This window comes from Mus musculus, chromosome 9 (assembly GCF_000001635.26).
Source record: "Mus musculus strain C57BL/6J chromosome 9, GRCm38.p6 C57BL/6J".
In the NCBI taxonomy this organism is placed as follows: domain Eukaryota; kingdom Metazoa; phylum Chordata; class Mammalia; order Rodentia; family Muridae; genus Mus; species Mus musculus.
The window spans coordinates 21,378,936-21,400,087 of NC_000075.6; the positions used below are offsets into that span (position 1 = coordinate 21,378,936).

A 21,152-nucleotide genomic window follows, 5' to 3' on the forward strand; every position below is an offset into this window, starting at 1 on the left:
CTCTTGCTAATTTTGTTTCTACCTAAGAATCTTTAGGAATTCTCTCTGCTCCTGGAAGGTGCTGCTTCTCAGTTCATGACATGCAGATCTGGGCTCGCACAGAGACAGGGAGGCTAGCTTGGTAGATTTTTAGCTGCAGCCTGGCTCTGTCATTGTAAACAGATAATTAGTTCTTTTGTTTGTTTTGTCCAACTGAATCAAGAGCCATCTTCATCCATTATAGTTAAGTATGGAGAAAGGGCCCAGAGAGGGTACACTGCAGGTAGGCCAGGTGTGGTCATTAGCAGCCTGATGGAGCCTCCTGAGTAAACTTGGTAGGCCTTTTGGTGGCATCAGAGGATGAAATTAGGCAGCCTCTATTGCTAAGATAAGCCCATGTGTTTTCTGCTTAGCACTGATTGTGGTAATCAGAAAGTTGACTGGATGCTGGTATGAAGATAGAATACTGGGCTGCTGCTCTCTTTGATGTTGTTACCCCAGTGAATACCTCAATTTCTGTTGTTAGAGGAGGTCCCCTCCCCCTCGCTCCCCGTTTCCTCTTTCTTTCTCTTTCCTTCTCACAGTGTCTTAACTGTGTAGGGCAAGGCTGGCCTTGAACCCTGAATCCTTAGGTCTCCTAACCCGGAGAGGGGGGGAGGAGGAAGATTTTGGGTTTATGCTACCACCCTTTTATGCAGTGCTGTGGTGGGAACCCAGGGCCCCCTGCAATTGCTATTCTTGACCTCTACAGCTGAACTCCAGCCACAGCCTCCAAGTGTTTTTGTTAAGAGTCCTTCAATCACCTGGGCCAATTGTCTTCTACCTGAAAGCACTCAGAATAGAGTGTAGTCAGTTCTTTTCCTCTTACTATCTTTGTGGTTTTCTAGATTCGTATTTGGCCTTTGTGTATGGTTTGTAACTTGTATATAGGACAAAACAGGTTCAGATTTGCAACAGAGGACTTGACAGCTGTAAGCACAGCTGAGGTTGTTGCTCACTGACATAACTCTGGCTGTCCTGGATTTCTTACACTGTATATGATCTGTAGGATCGTTCATCCCTTAGTCATTTGAATTATCCCATTTATGCTTTCTTAGGGTTTGTGTGTGTGTGTGTGTGTGCTTGTGTTTGTGTTCGTTCATGTGTTTGCTCACTGATAGTTGCATGTGAAGGCCTGGAGGGTAATGTAAGGTTATCACCCTCAGTTGTTTTCCACCTTAATTTTTGAGACACTGTCATTCACAGAACCTGGAGTTTGTTCTTTCTGCTAGACTGGCTGGCCAGCCAGTATCAGTCATCTGCCTGTCTTTCCTCCCCAGTGTTGGGGTTACAGATCAACACTAACTACCGAGCTTGACTTCTGTGGATGCTGAGGATCCAAACTCAGGTCCTATGTGTTGACTTGACCCGCTGAAACATCCTCCCAGGGCAGTTCTTCATTTAAGAATGTATTGTGTATATGTTGGGGTGTGTTGTATGTTTGTGCTATATGTGTGCATCCTTGAATATGGATGCAGAGGGCAGATGAGGATATCAACTGTCCTATTCTGTTCCTCTCTGCTTAGTTCCCTTGAAAAGAGCTTCTCTCTGGACCTGGAGGTAGGCTGGCAGCCAGCAGAACCCGCTACAGCACTGGGGTATATAGGTGGGTGCAGCCATGCCTAGCACCTCCATTTTCCAGGTTTTTTTTTTTTTTTGATACAGTTAAGACTAAGGAGTAGAGTGTTGCCATCTTACAAAGTTATCTGGAGTTCAGTATTTGTTCACAGTTCTTCTGTTTTGTTTTGTTTTGTTTTGAGACAGGGTTTCTCTGTGTAGCCCTGGCTGTCCTGGTACTCACTTTGTAGACCAGGTTGGCCTCGAACTCAGAAATCCAGCTGCCTCTGCCTCCTGAGTGCTGGGATTAAAGGTGTGCGCCACCACGCCCGGCCACAGCTCTTCTAATTTGGGATTTTTTTCTTAAGTTTTGTTTTAGGTTTTTTGTTTCTGAGACAGGATGTCATTAATAAAACCTAATTTTTGTGGGGTTTTCATCTGCATGTATGTGTACCATGTGTGTGCAATGCCTGCAGAGGCCAGAAGAGGATGTTGTATCCCCTGGAACTGGAGTCACAGATGGTTGTGAGTCACCTTGTTTTGCTGGGAACTAAATCTAGGTCCTCTCCAAGAACAGCAAGTGCTCTTAACATCTGAGCCAACTCTGCAGCCCCAGATTGTTTTTCTTATTAACACTGTTCTGCTGTATTCCAGTGATACTTTATAATGTCTCCTAGGATGAGAAACTCTTGGCTAGAATAAATATCACATCAGTAGTTGTCAATTTAAGGGCTTTAAGTCTTAGCCAGCACCAGGGCCACTCATTGGGAGACAGGAGCCACAACCTCTGCAGGAGCAACACTTAGGGCCATTGGCTCACCTCAGAAGCCCCCCTGATGTTTAGTTTAAAAATGCAGATATAATTTTCTGCATGTGTGTTCATGAGATTTGGGAGGGTTGTGAGTGTAGCATGGCACATGTGTGACAATCAGAGGACAGCCTGTGGGGACTTCAGGCTCTTCTTGTACTTATGTAGTTTGGTCAGGCTGTCAGGCTTGGTTTGCATGGCAGAGTTCTTTACCCATTGAGTCATCTCCCTTTTCCCCTTGGCTGTCCACTCTCTCCTCTATTTTTTTGAACTGGATGCCCAAACTGGCCTCAAAATGATCTCTAGCTTCAGCCTTGAGAGCACTGGGATTACAGACTGTGTCAACGCTCGGTGCCTACAGCTCTATGTGTAAATTCTATTTATGTGTGATCTCTGTCTATCAGAGTATAAGCTACACATGTGCAGGTACCTGAGAAGGCCAGAAGAGGGTGTTAGATCTCCTGGCTTACAACCATCTGTAATGGGATCTGATGACCTCTTCTGATGTATCTGAAGACAGCTACAGTGTACTCATATACATAAAATAAATAATTTAAAAAAAACCCAACCAGCTGTATATACTGTTGCATACCTGCAACCTCAGCACTTTGGGAGGCTAGGGTAGGTGAGTGTGAGTGGCAAGTTCAAGGTCCACCTGGGGGAGCTTGGGCAAGATTTATTTATTTTCTTTCTGTCTGTCTGTCTGTCTTTTTTTTTTTTTTAAAGATGTATTTATTGATTATATGTAAGTACACTGTAGCTGTCTTCAGACACTCCAGAAGAGGGAGTCAGATCTCGTTACGGATGGTTGTGAGCCACCATGTGGTTGCTGGGATTTGAACTCTGGACCTTCGGAAGAACAGTCGGGTGCTCTTACCCACTGAGCCATCTCACCAGCCCTGTCTGTTTGTCTTAAGGCAGGGTTTCTCTGTGTAGCTTTGGCTGATGGAACTCACTCTGTAGTCCAGGCCTTGAACTCGGAAATCCGCCTGCATCTGCCTGGGATTAAAGGCGTGCGCCACCACTGCCCCACGGCAAGACTTTCTTAAGCCATGAAAAAGGGCTGGGGCATGGCATAGCCAGAGGTGTAGGACATTTGCCCAGCATGCCCACAGCCCTGGGATTTATTTATTCCTACACCAGAACAGAAGACCTGGAGGAGCTTCCCAAAGAAATGAGCCCCAGGACGTCCATCTCCTGCTCAATGCCTTGAGGTTTACACATCCTCTTGTATTTTCTCCCTGGAGCATTTCCAGGAAACATCAGGCACGTAGTAATTTCAGCCAAGTATTTATCTGAACTAGGTATAAGCAGGTAGATAAATTATCCTCCCCTCCCCACAGTTTAAGGCAACAGAATTTTTCTTGCATGCTCTTTTTTTGTTTGTTTGAATTTTGAGACAGGATCTCACTCTGTAGCTCTGGCTGGCCTGGACCCTGCTTTGTAGGCAAGCTGACCTGAAATTCAGAAAGATCCATCTGCTTTTGCCTCCTGCATGCTGGGTTAAAGGTGTCTCTTTCTTTTTTTAAAGTTTTGTTTTGGAATTTGTGTGTGTGTGTGTGTGTGTGCAAGCACCTGTAGAGTCCATAGAAGGACAGTGAGTGTATCCCCTGGACCTGGAGGTAGAGAAGGGGTGAACTGCCTAATGTGGGTGCTGGACACTGAACTGGAACTTCTTTTTGTTTTGTTTTGTTTTTTGAGATAGAGTTTTTGTACATAATTCTGGCTGTCTGCTATATATATTATACTGGCCTCAAATGCACAGAGATCTGTCTGTCTAAATGCACAGAGATCTGTCTGTCTCTGCCTCCTGAGTGCTAAGATTAAAGGCATACTCCATTATACCTTGCTAACTTGGATCATTATCACATCTTTTTTTGGGGGGAGGGGTTTAAAGATTTATTTGTTATTATATGTAAGTACACTGTAGTTGTCTTCAGACACACCAGAAGAGGGCATCAGATCTCATTATGGATGGTTATGAGCCACCATGTGGTTGCTGGGATTTGAACTCAGGCCCTCTGGAAGAGCAGTCAGTGCTCTTAACCGCTGAGCCATCTCTCCAGTCACCCTTTTTTTGGGTTTTTTGAAACAGGGTTTCTCAGTGTAGCCCTGGCTGTCCTGGAACTCACTCTGAAGGCCAGGCTGGCCTGGAACTCAGAAATCCACCTGCCTCTATCTTCCCAGTGCTGGGATTAAAGGCGTGCACCACCACGCCCATTATCACATCTTCTAAGCAGTACATTTTTTTAAAGTATTTTTTACTTGTGTGTGTGTGTGTGTGTGTGTGTGTGTGTGTGTGCGTGCGCGCGCGCGCGCGCGTATGGGAGTACTATTGTCTGTGTCTGGAGTTACAGGAAGGTGTAGTGTAAGCTAGTTAAATGGGTACTGGTAGTTGAACTCCAGTCCTCTACAAGAGCAGCAAGAGCCCTTAACCACAAAGCTGCCTTTCTAGCTCTCAAGTATTGGCTTTTGGGATAAATTTTCCCTTAAGCTAGGCTGGCCTCAAATATGTCCTTAATCCTGATCTTGTCTCTATCTTCCAAGTGCTGACGTTGGAGCTGTGCATGGACATCCTTTTGCAACACAGTCTTGTATAGTTGACACCCACTTGAGTTCCAGTCTCTTCCTTTTAACATGGGAAGAACCTGCATCTTCTGGTGACAGTAACACTGTTAGGAGCAGGACATACAAAGGGTCAGAGGGACTTGAGCTTTGTGACTTACATAGGTTGACCTGCTTAGCTTTTAAGATGTTGTGCAGGGCCCTTCTGTGCTGTAGGAATAAGGAGGAAGCCCATAGAAAGTTGAAAGGCAGACAGGTCACTGGGCTGTGGCTGACTTCCCATATGTGCCTGCTTAAGGAGCAGTTACAGCCTAGGCTTAGTCTCTGACCTCTTATCATCCTACACATCTGCACTCTCTCCTTGCCCCACTTTTGGCCCCTGAAGCCTTTCTCCTCTTTCCTGAGCCACCTCTGCAGCACTCTGCAACTACCATGCTGTGCTGTTAGTAGTGTTGATTGCTAGGCAGTTCTGAAGCTCTTTAGGAGAGTCTCTGGCCAGTCTTGGCACTTTGTCCTTGAAGTTTATACCTTTTGAGGGTTGTACCTATATTCTGTCTTGTAACTAGTGTGGCTGAAAGGCCTCACTGGTGTGATGGAGCAGATTGGTGCTGTGGAGGGGCTTAGCCGTTGACTGGTGGACACTTGCAGCCTGGTCAGGCTATTGGTAGGGCACAAGAGTAGGGTAGATTGTAGTTTGCATGTTGCTTACAGAATTGTGTAACTGCTTTTGCCTTGTACATTTGGATGTCTTTTCTAAATGTTCATTTGTCTCTTATGTACATTCATTTTTATGGCGTAGAGGGGGGTACAGATGCCATAACACACCTAAGGAAGTTCAGATGACAGCTTGCAGGAGGAGTTGGTTTTTGCACCCTTATCCCTGAGCCATTCTGCTGGTAGCTCCTTCCAGAAGTGTTTTTTTTTTTAGTTTTTTAACAGTTTGTCCATATACATAATATATTTTGATTATTCTTACTCCCTCTTCACTCTGTCACATTCCTACTGAGTCCTTTATAACAAGTCCCTTCTTGCCTCAGGGTTTTTGTTGTTGTTTTATTTGTTTTGTTGCTGTTTTATAGCCCATTGCCTTTAATTAAGGTTGCTTATAAAAGTATGTTTGTATGGTAGTGGTGGGATTGTTCCATACTCTGGTGCAAGGGCAACTTAACAATGGTTGCAACACTGAAGAAAATGACTCCCTTTTCCTCAGCAACTACCAAAAGGGTCTCAGCTAGGGTGGGGCCTCATAAGCCACTCCTCCATCTATGTTAAAATGACATATCCCAAGCAGTGTTGTTCTCGTGCAGGTAGTCCCAGCTACCTTGAGGTTCTGAGTGCAGTGGCCAGGTCATGTCAGAAAGACATACTTTCAGTGTTCCTACCACATCCTACTCCTCTTAGCATCCTATCTGCCCACTCTTCTGTGCTGTTTCCTAGACCTTGGAGCCAGTGACTAGATGTCCCATTTAGAGCCATTCACTTAGTAATCACTTATTTTCAGCACTTGGACTGGTTATGAGTCTGCATTAACCCAAGCCCACTGCAAACAAGCTTCTCTGCCCAAGGTTGAGAGTACTCACCACTTTTCCTTGTGACCTCCTAATTTTTTCTGCAGTGTCCTCAAGGGTCAGAGCTCCTACCTTTTTTCCTTCTCGCAACATATTGTGATATTTTGGTTGATATTTTGGTTTATGTGTGTTTGATTTCTTTTTTGTATGTGGTGTGTATGCATGTGTGTGTGTCCTGCTCTATCACTCACCTTAGTCCTTACACAGGCAGTCTCAAGGAAGCTGGAGCTAGGGAGCGAGCAGAAAGCTTTAGCCAGCCATCCTCTTGTCTCTAACCTACTCAGTGCTGGGGTTACAGACTTTCCGTTATGAGTGTTGGGGGGTCACCTGCTGGTGTTCATGTTTGATTAGCAAGTGTTCTTAAATATTAATCTATCTCCTGCCCTGTTTATGTATTAAAATAGGGTTATAGCCTAGGCTGGCCTTAACTTTCGTTTTCTGAGTGCAGGGAATACTATCATGCCTAATAAGCACAGTTTGTTTTTCTTTTTGCCTGCCTGCCTGCCTGCCTGCCTTTCTCTGTTTCTCTACAGCCCTGGCTTTCCTGGAACTTGCTTTGTAGACCATCCTGGCCTTCAGACTCAGAGATTCCTCATGTCTCTGCCTTCTAAGTACTGGGATTAAAGATGTATACCACCAAGTTCCACAGTTTTCATCATTTCTTTTTCCTTTTCTTTCCCTCCCTTTCTTCCTTTCACAGCATTGGCTGGCCTGGAACTTGCTCTGCAGCGCCAGTCTAGCCTCCTTCTCACAGCATTCCTGACTCTGTCCTCACCAGGGGTTGGGAATAGTGCCTGTATTTCGTTGAATATTTCTACCCACAACATATTTCGGTAGCTTGTTAATTTTGTTTAGTTTATGTTTATTTTTTATTACATTTATTTGTGTGCATGGGGAAGAACACAGTATGTCACCCATGTGGAGGTTAGAGGACAACTTGAGGAATGTAGTTGTTTCTCTCCTTCCACTGTGTGGACCCTAAAGTTTGAAGGAAGGTCATCAGGCTTTGTGTGACTCCTTTTGTCCTTTTACCTCTGCCTGGATCACTTGTGTGTGCCACCATGCTCAGCTTTATATTACATTCTGAGTTTTAGTGCTGGGGATAATACCCAGTATCTGCAGTGTATTAATAAGCACGTGCTCTACTACTGAGCAACCCGTTTCACCGCCTGCCCTAGTTTATTTATAAAGCCCGGCATAATTTGGTGCTGGAGTGCCAGGGAAATGAGCATGTGCCTATCTTGTATGGGTGTTTGAATCTAGAATTTCTCATTTCTGTGACAAATGCCTGTAATCTAGCACTTGGAAGATAGAGATAGAGGAGAATCAGGAATTTAAGGTCATCTTTTTTATCTGTATAGAAAATTTTAGGCGGAGCCTGAGCTATAATAGAAAATACTGCCTTGAAAAACTAACCCTAGGATTGGGGAGCTGGCCTAATGGATAAATCTGAAAGCTTGCTAACTCTCCAGGCCACAGCAGGAATGGATGAAAACCTGAGTTAGAGTTCCAGTATCCTTGGGACAAGCTAGACTATGGCCTCATGGAGGATGTAATCCTAGTGCTGTGATAGGACAGAGACAGGAGGATCCCTAGGGCTTTCCGGGTGCTAACCTAGCTCTGGGTTTGGTGAGAGGCTCTATTGTAAGGGATAAAGTGGGAAATGATAGAGCATGACACCCAAATACCACCTCTGTCCTCCATGTGCGCCCATAGAGACTAGTGTGCATATAATACACACTTGCCAAATAGAGCATATGCCCAGAATGTGGGTTTTGTTTGGTTCCAGGACTGCAAAAGAGTAAGCTAGGCTTGGTGGTACATATCTGTTGTCCTAACACTTGGGAGGTGGAAGCCAAAAGGATTTGAAGTTTGGGGGCCAAAAACTCTTTGACAACCTGCCCTCTATACACACTGTGTCATTTGTGTTGTGGGCCACTACCCTACCACCCCACTGCATTCCTGGCTCCCATTGCATGCATGCTGTATAGGAAGAAATGAAACAGGGAACACGGGGAAACAAACACTTCAGTCTGTCTGTCTTCTCAAAGCCTGCTGGTTTTGTATTGGGAAATTGGAGTTAGTTGTTTTGGTGCTTTGGCTTGTCTACCTGGGAAGACAGATGTTTCTTGATGTGAGCAGACCCTTTGTGAGCTAGCATCTTTATCCCTACTACCAAGTATTTAGCTGCTGAGATGATCCATTTCTCTGGGGTATTGAAAACTAAAAAGGTTTTCTGATCTTATAGATAGTTGAAGTATTGGTAACACCAAGGAACTGTCACAATTTGAAAAGATAAGCCAAGACTGATTTCCAGACACTACAAGAAAAAAGGAGGGGAAAATGGTAAGACATTTTTTTCTTTGGTTATCAACACTTTTCCTTCACTTATGTACAGAGACAGCATGTCCCCAGAGCATTTGATGCTGTTAGCATTTTATCTTAGATATTTGAATTCTCTAAAATAATTACGTGTCACGATGTGAATACAGTAGTCCCCCCTTAGCTGTGTTCTCAATTCCCGCGGTTTCAGTTACCTGCGGTCCACCGCAGTCTGAAAATATTAAGTGGAAATTTCCAGAAAGAAAAAATTGATAAGTTTTAAATTGTGCACCGTCCTGATGCCTGCGTCATTCACCTCACTTCATCTCATCACGTAGGCATTGTATCATCATCACTTCATCACAAGAAGAAGAAGGGTGAGTAGGACGATGCTACTTGGAGACAACATTCACATTCCGTCCTGTCTAAGCCTTTCCTGTGCCCGATTGACCGATTAAACTACTGTACCTGTGTGTGTAGAGGCCAAACCCAGACCGTATTGGTTTTGGTGATGTCCGCGGTTTAAGGCTTCCATTGGGGTCTTGGAATGTGTACCCCGCGGATAAGGGGGGACTACTGTAGTATAGCGATACGTAGAGTGCCCCATTCCTGCTGCAGCCTGGAGAGTCTCCTCTCAGGTCCTGGGTCACGTTCCCATAGACTGTCTTCTGAAGGATGGAATGGTACTGAGGTGAGGGTGGGCTGCTGGCTGTCCTTGCATCATTTTTAGCGTAGTTTTCGCATTTCCAGCGTCCCATGAGAATTTTTGTGAATGATGATCGCCACGTGATGGCAAAGCATTCTTCAGTGTACCCAACACAAGAGGAGCTGGAGGCTGTACAGAACATGGTGTCCCATACTGAGCGGGCCCTGAAGGCTGTCTCTGACTGGATTGATGAGCAGGAGAAAGGCAACAGCGAGCTCTCTGAGGCAGAAAATATGGACACACCCCCAGACGATGAGAGCAAAGAAGGGGCTGGGTGAGTCTCTGTTTTTGTTTCTGTCTGTCTGCCTCTGTGTTGTGTGGTGTGTGTGTGTGTGTGTGTGTGTGTGTGTGTGTGTGTGCGCGCGTGCGCGTGCGCATGGATGGATGGATGGATGTGTATATATGTTTGTTGAGGAGGGCTTAGGTCTTTTCAGGCAGGGTCTCATGTAGCCCAGACTTACTAGCTCACTATATAGCCAAGCCTGCCCTTGAATTCCTGACATTGCATGCTGCTATCTTGCCTAGCTCATTTAGTGTTTCTTTTTTTTTTTGCTGGTTTTTTTTTGTTTTTGTTTTTGTTTTTGTCTTTTTTTTTTTTTTTTTGTGGCAGGATCTCACTGGATAGCCTGTGCTGGCCTTATTTTGTAGCCCAAGGTAGCATGAAAATCACAGAGATCCTTCTGCCTCAGCCTCCTGAGAGTTGGGATTACAGGTCTGTGTCACCATGTGGCACAGATAAGCTAGCATCTCTTCTAAGAAGTACCAACCTCTCTGGGTTCTAGCTAGGTCGGTTTCCCATTGAGCCCGACTTTTGTCTGTCTCTCAGGGAACAGAAGGCGGAACACATGACTAGGACCCTGAGGGGCGTGATGCGGGTCGGCCTGGTAGCCAAGGGTCTTCTGCTCAAGGGGGACTTGGATCTGGAGCTGGTTCTGCTCTGTAAGGAGAAGCCCACAACCGCCCTTCTGGACAAGGTGGCTGACAACCTGGCCATCCAGCTCACTGTGAGTCATTGTCAGCACCACCATCACCACCATCATGCCAGGGGGTGGGAGGTTCTAGCTCTTGTGGAGAAGAGATGGTCAGAAGAAGGGAGAGCCTATCTGCCATGTGCCAGGGAGCAGGCTCCCTCTTGCACTTTCTTTGTGTTCACTTTGATAGCAGGCAGGAAACCATAGAGTATCTGAGAAATTACCTGCTGTCTGTAGTGGCTAATTATCGAAAGCCTTGTACTCCTACCTTTGAAGCCTGGACTATTGGGCTAGAAATATGTAGGCTGAATGGGATGGGGAAGTCAGACATGGACATACTTAAAACTCCATCCATCTGGCTACAGCTGCAGGGAGTCCAATGGTAGAGTAGAGAAGGGGGAATAAGAGTGTGGTCATGGTGGCTCATACCTGTAATCCCAGCATTTAAGAGGCCGGTTCAGGAAGATTATATGTTCAGCCTGGGCTATAGAGTAAGACCGTTTATCTCTCTCCCCCACTTTCTTTGAGAGTCTGTCCATTTTGGTCCACTTTACCTTCTCTGACTTTTGAGAAAGAATCTCATATAGCCCAGGCTGGCCTTACCATCTCTTTTCTCTTGCCTCCAGAGAGCTAGGATTATAGGAGTGGGTCTTCCTGGCCAGTTGCGGTGGCTGACATCACACTTGTCTGAGTGATGGGGATGATGTAACATTCAGGAGTGTAGAAGCTGATCCCAGGGCAGTCAGAGATAGCAAAGCTTCTTCACTGCCATAGTCTGCATTTGTAGGAAAGTCTTCATGGACTTAACTAAAAGACAGCAAGCAGGAATTCAAAATTGGTTTTCAATCTTGCTACTTTGCAAAGAAAAGTATCTCTGTATGCCAATAAACATGTCCATAATGTGTTGGGTACATGCTCAGGACAGTAGTGTGAGTGGAGATCTGCAGGTGCAATTGTAGAATGTTAGAAACCAGAGAACTGCTGAAGGTTTCTCATAGTTGTGATTTCAGTTATTATTACTTTTTTTTGTTTTGTTTGTTTGTTTGTTTGTTTTTTCGAGACAGGGTTTCTCTGTGTAGCCCTGGCTGTCCTGGAACTCACTTTGTAGACCAGGCTGGCCTCAAACTCAGAAATCCGCCTGCCTCTGCCTCTGCCTCCCAAGTGCTGGGATTAAAGGCGTGTGCCACCATGCTGGGCTTTATCACATCTTTTTAAAGATTGTTAAAGAGCTTTGTGAAGAGCTGTTCATTAGGGGTAGTAATGGCTGCCTCACAATGTGCATATTGTGTCCTTGGTGAGTTCACCCAATTCCATCCCTAGTGCATACACAAAAGCCCATGCTCCTGTGGCTGTGTGTCTTGACAGCTGACATCCTCACTCTCTCTAAGGACTACTTTTTTTTTTTTTTTTAAGATTTATTTATTATTATATGTAAGTACACTGTAGCTGTCTTCAGACACACCAGAAAAGGGAGTCAGATCATGTTACAGATGGTTGTGAGCCACCATGTGGTTGCTGGGATTTGAACTCTGACCTTCGGAAGAGCAGTCGGGTGCTCTTACCCACTGAGCCATCTCACCAGCCCTAAGGACTACTTTTGGACATCTGGAGATAGGAAAAATAACACGCCTTCTCCCAGTTATTGGTTGCTAGGGATGCTTTAAACACCCCCTATGATACAGGACAGCTTCCTCAGCAAGAAATTACCTGGTCCAGAAGGTGAACCATGCAGATTGAGAAATCTGCCTATCAGTTTTCAGGGCACATGTCTTCTCCACAGTATATGCGCTTTACTTCTTTTAACGAAAATGATAAAAAGAAACCTAATTTTCAGTTAGCATGAACTAGCTAGCATATTAAAGCAGTTCAGCTTGGACTGTTGAGCACCCTGTAGACCTGCTCTGCAGGAGGCACATGCCCTGTCTTTATCATTTGCTAAAGGCTGGGGTCGTGGGCTTCTTTCTCTTCAACAGTTGTCTGCTGATTGCTTCTCCCAGCATGGAACTTGTTCAGGCTGAGGATCCCCCTATGTCATGGCCCTAGGCTTCCCAGCCTTGCTTGAAGTGTTGGCACTTTAGGTGCATGCTAGAAATTAGAGTCTCAAGCCTTGAGGTACCTCTGAAGTTGAGGTGGGGAGATCCGTATGGTAAGAAGACCCTACCTCAGGAAATGAAAAATAAAAGTTTTTGTTGTTTTGTTTTAAATACATTCTCCCTTTGTTATCTTAGACTGGCCTTGAACTCAGTCTTCTTCTCAGCATCCCGAGTGTTGGGATTATAGACATGGACCTCCCTGGCTCGCCTGGGTCTTCCTGGGTCATATAGACTAGGTTGCAAGTTTGAGAACTTGCAGTGTCCTCTTGGCTCTGTCTTCAGAGTGCATATACCCCGATGCTCAGGTTTGAATCTCATCCTTGTTGGTTTTTAAATTACGATTCATTGTTGTTGGTGTCATTCTGTTGCCCTGGCTGGCTCTAACCTCTTGGGTTCAAGTGATTCTTTGGCTTCAGTCTCCCAAGTCACTGGACTGGCTGCCACTGCAATGGCTCCTTTAACTCTCTGCCCTTGAGATAGTCTTGTTCAGTGGCTCTTATTAGCTTTAACCTCATTGTCCTGCCTCAGGTCTCTTAAGTGCTGGTCCTCTACACTCAGTACTCCTAGTGGGAAATAGCTTCTTTGGTTACAGGGTTACAGGCCCAAAGACCTGGCCAGCCAAGGGCAGCTCCTGACAGACCAGATAGCGGCTCTCCTAACATTCGTAGCCTGAGACTCAACAGTTTGTCAGGATTGTTGATTGCCTTGCAGAGAAAGTGTTTATGAAAGCTACCTTTTTTTCCTCCTCCAGACTGTAACAGAAGACAAGTATGAAATACTCCAGTCTGTGGATGATGCTGCGATTGTGATAAAAAACACAAAAGAGCCCCCCTTGTCCTTGACCATCCATCTGACCTCCCCTGTTGTCAGAGAAGAAATGGAGAAAGTATTAGCTGGAGGTAGGGAGGCCGAGAGAGGCCAACAGAACATTGCAGACTTGGTGTTCCCTCTTGCTCAAATGTGCTATTCAGTTTTGGAGTGCTCTGATTAGAGGGTGTCAGTGTAGCTCTGACTGCCTTTACTCTAAATTCATGTCTCCCCTCGGCCTTGTATTTTTGGGAGTTTGACCCAACAGTGGCACTAAAAGTGAGTAGCACTTTGCATAGGGAGTGTACCGTTTTGCTTCTCTTATTCCTCGAATGGTCTGGAATCTCCTTGTTAAACTTGTTTCCCTCTTGGAAAAAAGTGTGTCCCTGAGAATCTTACAGTGTTGCAGTGGTTAGCAGCAACCAGATGGCTTCTGTAAGAACGGCACGCAGGAATAGTGATCAGCTGGCCCTGCGGCACAGTCAGGGTGTTTTGTTTGGCCTCTGCCTGTGGGACTCTGAGCTTTAGAGAGGCCAGGAGCAGCAGCAGAGTTTTGGATAAGGTTTTAAACTATTGTGCTGTCTTCCAGCCCAGACTTTGCACTTCAGATTCTAAGTTAAAATGCATAGTCCACAATTCAATGATCTCCCTGGGGCCCTCCTGGGCCTGCTGTCCGGCCTTATCCAAATCCTTGATAGCTGGCAGAGCCAAACGACAGCCTAGTTGTACCGCAGTGGAGGTTGACTTGTTGATTTCCCTTTGGCACACGTATCTGATGCCAGTTAGCAAAGCCCTCTTAGCTTATCCACTCAGGGACGCTGGACCTTTGACCAACAGGACTCTCTCTGTCAAGGCCTGGGGCTAGGGCAGTCCCGCCTGGTGGGCGGAGGTGGTCCCCTGCGCTACAGGTGGATGCCTGTTTGTGAGAAGCAGAGAGGGAGTTCATTTCCACTCCCCCACCTCTTTTTTTGTTTTTGTTTTTTGTTTTTTGTTTTGTTTTGTTTTTGTTTTTCCTATTGTAAATTCCAGCCTAGCTAATTTGTGGGGATGTCTACTAGAAGATAGGGTTAGCCTATCTTTTCCCTTCCCTACCGATTGTTCCTTTTAGAGTAACTTTTCTTTTTTGATTTTGGTTTTTGTTTCTGTGGTTTAAATTTGGGAGAGGGCCTCCCAATTTTTCTGACTTCCTCTCAGAGCAGAGCTGATGGCACTTTAGCCTCTCCTTCCCTTGTCCAGGGTGGACACAAATTGAGATTGTGGGAGACTCAGCTGCCCTTTAGGAAGCTGCCACATCCCCTTTGTACCTGACAGAACCCCTTGGTCAAACTGTGCCTTGTCTTCTTATTCCATCCATGAATAGAAACGCTATCAGTCAACGATCCCCCGGACGTTCTGGACAGGCAGAAATGCCTTGCTGCCTTGGCGTCCCTCCGACACGCCAAGTGGTTCCAGGTTTGCATTTTGTTCTTCTCTTTGTCTTTTGGTAGAGAATGCCTAAGTTTTGCAACATGGCTAACTTTGACCATAAAGTGTCCATAACATTGACTGTAACCGTGCCGATCTTGTTAGCACCTGCAGCGTGCAGCTGCTAAAGGAACGCGCCTCAATCAATTTGACTTGACAGCCCTGAGGAGACTCATGCTGAGCGGGGGCTGCTTTGCAATAAGGGTAACAGGCTTCCACATATACAATGCGTGAGATGCTGGCCACTTACTTGGTGGCTTTGTACCCCTGCAATCGTGTACCCTTGGCAAAGCAGCACCATGAGACTCAAGTTTTTTCATGTTTGCCTGGTGTCCTCCATGGTGCCCTGAGTATGAAGAGTCTGCACTTTCTTCCTCTAGGCCAGAGCCAATGGACTGAAGTCATGTGTCATTGTCATCCGTGTCCTAAGGGACTTGTGTACCCGAGTGCCCACCTGGGGTCCCCTCAGAGGATGGGTAAGACACACTTGTGACTAGGGGTGGGGTTAGTGTTTGTCCAGGCAGGCCCTTTGAGAGTGTAGCCTTCACATAGCTTCATGGCTATTGGCTTGGGTAGCTGCTGTTGTGATCAGTTATACCTTGGGTTGGGGTAGAAGCAAGAAGAAGGGCCTTCTGTGGGGGACATAGTTCAGAGAGGAGGTGGGAGCTGGCCAAGCAGTGCTGTGACTAATCTTAGGATAGGTGTACAAGTATCCTTGAACCTTGTGCAAACTAGGGTCTGAGGCCTATTCTGACAGCTGCCTGTTTCTTAACAGCCTGCCATTAAGAACATCCTTTCTAGTGGTTACATTTTAAGCATAATTACCCATTTAGGTCCTCAGTGTTCCGGGCCTGTGAAAGTCTGCCAGCCCCTGCTAGATGTCTGATATTGGACTTTCAACTCACTGGCTAGCTTTGATTCTTGGGACCGACCCCTTAGCCTCTCTCACATGGTAATAGGCTTCCTGGGATGTCATTTTCTGCAGCTGGAAGCTCATTGTACTTCTTGCTTTTTAGCCTCTGGAGCTGCTGTGTGAGAAGTCCATCGGCACTGCCAATAGGCCAATGGGTGCTGGTGAAGCCCTGCGGAGAGTGCTGGAGTGCCTGGCATCCGGCATCGTAATGCCAGGTTGGGGCCTTGTGATTTTCAAGGGACAGGGAAAAGGACAGGGATGAAGGGCTTACAGCCACTGCCTCACTGGTCCACTGACTGGGTTAGGGCTACAGCAGCTCCATGTCCCCCTGTTAGGGCCAAAGCACGTGACTACCCTCTTGCACCATCATATCCAGCCCTGTACCGGGTCCGCAGCCATGAATCAGAGGGCGGACCCGGGGCCCGAGGTGACCCACTCCCACATGACTTTCTTGCTCTGAGACACACATGATTTATTTCTGTCAAGGGCTGGATGCCGAGTGGGTCACTGAGCTCGGTGTGTTTTCCAGAGCTGGGTGTGGATGGGGCGCGGGGGGGTAACACACCTGGTTCCCTCAGCCAACAACTTTTATGAGACGACAAGAGATAATCCTCTGCATATCTTCCTTGTTTCCTGCCTTCAGATGGTTCTGGCATTTATGACCCTTGTGAAAAAGAAGCCACTGATGCTATTGGGCATCTAGACAGACAGCAACGGGAAGATATCACACAGAGTGCGCAGGTATAGTCGTCGCCATTGCCAACATGAGCCCTTACCCAGTCTGCACTCACTGGCTCCCAGTTCCATTACTGGGCATTTGAAGGGCAGCCCCTGGATCATAGGCTCAGGTTGGGGACCAAGGCAAAGGCATGGTGTCTCTGATACAGGGTGCTCCAATCTGGGCTGTTTCTTTGTTCTGGTGCCATATGTGATTGTTGTCTGCCTTCCACCCTGCTTGTATGCCGTGTTGGCACAGCAAGGGCAGTGGGCAACAGCTTTGCAGTGGGGCTCTTCCCCTGTGGGTCTAATACCTGACTCCATGTGGCAACCAGCCCCAGGTTGGGGTTTCCTGTACTCATCTTGAGGGGGGTGGTCACAGGCTGGCCCTCCCCCACAGCAAGGCTGGGCCCGAGCTGTCAGGCCCTGCCCTAGCTGTCAGGGGACCCCTTGATGACCTAGGGGAGACTGTTAGTAGCCCTCCAGCTCCTGCCCCATCTCAGAAGGCATTAGTAAGCACACACACAGTCACTATAGCATGAGGCAGCCGAGTCAGACTTTCTTCCCTTCTATAGCATGCTCTGCGGCTTGCTGCCTTTGGTCAACTCCATAAAGTACTGGGAATGGACCCCCTGCCTTCCAAAATGCCCAAGAAACCAAAGAACGAGAACCCGGTGGACTACACTGGTAAGGACACACAGACATTGATGACAGGTTCTCTCTAGAGTGCTGTTTGCACGTCTCAGCTGCTTTCACTTGGTCTCCTTTTCAGTTCAAATTCCTCCCAGCACCACCTATGCTATCACACCCATGAAACGCCCTATGGAAGAGGATGGGGAGGAGAAGTCTCCCAGCAAGAAGAAAAAGAAGATCCAGAAGAAAGGTACGAGTGTGTGCCCTGGTTTGTGGATGCTGTCCTTCCTTCCTTCCTTCCTGCCCCAGTGACTGTGCACCTGGAAGTTGTTAGGAATGTGCTTTTAGTTTTTGCTTTGCTTTAAAAAAAAATATTCAAAGCCTTTATTACTTTATTCACTCATTCATTGTGAGTTTTTTGTTTGTTTGTTTGTTTTGTTTGAGGCGGGATTTCTCTGTAGCCCTTGAATTCAGAGGTCTGGCCTGCCTCTGCCTCCTGAGGGCTGGGATGAAAGACATTACCACCACTGGCCAGCTTTTTTTTTTTTTTTTCCGGGAGTGGTGGCGCATGCCTTTAATCTCAGCAGAGGCAGGTGGATTTCTGAGTTCGAGGCCAGCCTGGTCTACAGAGTGAGTTCCAGGACAGCCAGGGCTACACAGAGAAACCCTGTCTTGAAAAACCAAAAAAAAAAAATTTTTTTTTAATCTCCATATATTTAAAAATGTTTTGTATGGATGTGAATATGCATGTGTCATGGTGTTCTTGTGGCGGTTAGAGGACAAACTTGGGTGTGTGCCTTCCACCTTGTTTTAGACAAGATGTCTTTATTGTTCAGTGCTGATTATTAGGTAATTAATTCCCCATGGTAATTCCCATGTACTCCCTGGGAATTGTTGGATTTTCATCTCCTGTCTAGCCACGGGAATGCAGAGATGATAGACAGGCTGTCTCGTCTGCCTTTTTGTGAGTTCTCAGGATCTGAACTCTAAGGCCTTCAATCACAACAGTAGGCTCTTTGGCCTCTCAGCTCCTCCCAGCTCTGAATGGCGTTTTTTTGGAAACATGGTGTCTGTTAATGTAGCTATCCTTACCCTTGTCCTGGCTGTGGAGACCAGGCTGCTCTCGATGCTGATGTACTGTAAACACTTAATATCTTGTCTGGTGACCCACTGTCTCTAATCTCAGCACCCATGATGCTAAGGTGAAAAGACAGGACTTGAAGTCTAAGCTGAGATACAGAGTGAGAGACTTCCCCCAGAACCAGTGACAGGCCCAGATGGAGAGATGCTCCTATGAGTCACACCTGCCACAGCGGGTTCTAACAGTCTCTCGGCTTTGCCTTTTCTGGGCTTGGGAAGTTTGATCCCATCTTGCCTTGTTCTCTTCTTAGAGGAGAAGGCTGATCCTCCTCAAGCTATGAATGCCCTGATGAGGTTAAATCAGCTGAAGCCAGGGCTGCAGTACAAGCTGATCTCCCAGACAGGCCCTGTTCATGCTCCCATCTTCACCATGTCTGTGGAGGTAGACGGCAGTAACTTCGAGGCCTCGGGGCCATCTAAAAAGACTGCCAAGCTTCATGTAGCTGTGAAGGTAAGTGTGGTATTCCTTTCCTAACAGAAAGTACACTTCCCACTTTGGCCTCAGGTTTTTCAGGCTTATAGCATGCATCTCAGAAAGGGTATAAAAATATAAGTAGTTAGATTTTTGGATCATTTGACAAGCTACATCTATCATATGATCAGAGATAACTTCGAGGAACTGAAAGAGAAAAGGTAGTTGGGACTGTGCTGCACGCTTCCCTAGGAAGCTCTGTGGAGTTTGGGAAGGACCTGTGTAGGTGGATCCTTGCAAGCCTTCCTCGCCTGAGCCCCAGGTCTGTCTGCTCCACAGGTGTTACAGGACATGGGCTTGCCAACAGGCGCTGAAGGCAGAGACTCCAGCAAGGGGGAAGACTCCGCTGAGGAGTCAGATGGGAAGCCAGCAATAGTGGCCCCACCCCCTGTGGTGGAAGCTGTCTCCAACCCCAGTTCTGTCTTCCCTTCAGATGCCACTACTGAGGTGAGCCTCTGGTGGGTGCTAGAGATGGCGCTGCATGCATGATGGGTGCTAGAAATAACCTATTGCCAGGACAGAGCAGGGGGTCACTAGTCCTTAAATGCAAAACAGAGTCAGGCTTGTCCATCCTGTGGCCCAGTGTGAAATCCCGAAATCTCTTCACACAGTCTGAGATTATTTTGCAGTTTTTAGTTTTTTGTAACTGGGATGGATACCTGGTTCTCAGGCTTAGCCCCCCCCCTCTTAATTTTTCTTTTATGTGTGTGTTATCTGTACAGCACATGTGTGCAGTGCCCGCATCCCTTAGAACTGAATTTTAAAAAGGTTATGAGCCACCATGTAGGTGCTAGGAACTGAATGTGGGTCCCCTGGAGAACAGCCAGTACTTTAAAACTCTTGAGTTAGTTTAGTCCCTGGACCTTTTCCTCTCTCTTTAACATAATAAGCACCATGGCAATTTCATTTTATTATTATAATCTTTCTCTTAGATCCATTATTGTGTGTGTACACATATGAGGACCTGAGCATCCATATAGCATATGTTGAGTGGTCATAGCTTGTAGAAGTCTGTTTTCTACTGTGTGAGTTCCAGAGACTGATTTGGATCATCAGGCTTTGTGGCACAAGCATCTTTACCCATTGAACTATCTTGCTTGTCCCTGTGTGAAACCTTGATATATGGTAATTAATGTGTTGCAGTATCAAAAGGTTGAACTTAATCTGCCAGATCTTATGCAAGTCACCTGCACAGGAAGCTATGGGAGTCATTCGGCCCAGAACCCTGTTTTTCTGGGAGCCAGAAGGACATGGGTGGAGCTGGTGTTTCACTGAGACCTATCAGCTGGCATAGAATAGGGGACCCAGATCCAGTTAGGGGTTCAAATGAGAGGGCTTAGCCAGTGACTGTTTCCCTTCTGGGTGGTGGAGTGCCCAAATCTAATTTAGTGGGATTTCTTTGTTTGTTTGTGCTTTCCCTGAGGGCGTCAAATAGCAGGGACCGATTTTGACTAAGCATGGCAAGAACCCTGTTATGGAGCTTAATGAGAAGAGACGTGGCCTCAAATATGAGCTCATTTCTGAGACGGGGGGCAGCCACGACAAAAGGTTTGTTATGGAGGTGAGTAAGCAGGTGGCTGGCTAGAGGCAACTCTGAGCTTCCTGGGAAAGAAGTAAGTGCTCTGGGGGAAGGCCTGGTCCTCTCCAGAAAGGCTTTGGGGATAGGCTCTCACCCTGGAGGAGATGCTGGGTTAGTTCAGCCCCTACACACTGTGTGTTTCTACAGGTTGAGGTGGACGGACAGAAGTTTCAAGGTGCTGGTTCAAACAAAAAGGTGGCAAAGGCTTATGCTGCACTTGCCGCATTAGAAAAACTTTTCCCTGATACCCCTCTTGCTCTTGAAGCCAACAAAAAGAAAAGGACCCCAGTACCTGTCCGAGGTGGACCCAAATTTGCTGCCAAGGTGAGGATTTACCTTTGACCCCTCTGACCATGGGTGGAAATGTGGATGATCTGAAGGTGGGGCAAACCCCATTCCTCTGCGTTCTCTTTCAGCCACACAACCCTGGTTTTGGCATGGGAGGCCCCATGCATAATGAAGTGCCGCCACCTCCTAACATCCGAGGTCGGGGCCGAGGAGGTAACATCCGAGGGCGAGGACGGGGGCGAGGATTTGGTGGCGCCAACCATGGAGGAGGCTACATGAATGCTGGTGAGGGACCTTTTTCATGTCACCTACTGGCCTACTCCAGGAATGATTGTGTAGTACCTTTCCTTGGGAGGCTCAGGGTGAGTGCATGTAACCCTGTAACCTGTCTGTTCTTTTGCAGGTGCTGGATATGGAAGCTATGGGTACAGCAGCAATTCGGCCACAGCAGGCTACAGTAAGTGCACTTTCTGTGTCTGCACTTGGGAAGCTGCGGCAGCATAGTCTGGGTCTCATTAGGGTAGGGTGCTG

At 46.7% G+C, this 21,152-nt stretch overlaps 1 protein-coding gene across 42 annotated transcripts in view; it reads left to right on the plus strand.

Moving 5' to 3' along the window:
- Positions 1-21,152, plus strand: part of Ilf3 (interleukin enhancer binding factor 3) — a 37,633-nt gene that overhangs the window by 11,205 nt on the left and 5,276 nt on the right. For 6 of the 42 annotated variants that reach the window (XR_001778802.2, NM_010561.3, NM_001277321.1 and 3 more), the window contains 17 exons: positions 8,765-8,862; positions 9,177-9,215; positions 9,589-9,818; positions 10,371-10,548; positions 13,360-13,507; positions 14,776-14,867; positions 15,260-15,355; positions 15,896-16,007; positions 16,436-16,533; positions 17,085-17,196; positions 17,282-17,392; positions 18,534-18,733; positions 19,034-19,201; positions 20,190-20,315; positions 20,481-20,657; positions 20,750-20,906; positions 21,025-21,078. Coding sequence is in view for 34 of the 42 variants with exons in the window: in NM_010561.3 (NP_034691.2) it covers positions 8,860-8,862; positions 9,177-9,215; positions 9,589-9,818; positions 10,371-10,548; positions 13,360-13,507; positions 14,776-14,867; positions 15,260-15,355; positions 15,896-16,007; positions 16,436-16,533; positions 17,085-17,196; positions 17,282-17,392; positions 18,534-18,733; positions 19,034-19,201; positions 20,190-20,315; positions 20,481-20,657; positions 20,750-20,906; positions 21,025-21,078 (2,101 nt within the window). In the remaining 8 variants the exon portion in view is untranslated. Of the gene's footprint in view, positions 1-8,764; positions 8,863-9,176; positions 9,216-9,573; positions 9,819-10,370; positions 10,549-13,359; positions 13,508-14,775; positions 14,868-15,259; positions 15,356-15,895; positions 16,008-16,435; positions 16,534-17,084; positions 17,197-17,281; positions 17,393-18,533; positions 18,734-19,033; positions 19,202-20,189; positions 20,316-20,480; positions 20,658-20,749; positions 20,907-21,024; positions 21,079-21,152 lie in introns of all 42 variants that reach the window. The other 36 variants (XR_001778803.2, XM_017313140.2, NM_001042707.2 and 33 more) reach the window with 20 other exon arrangements.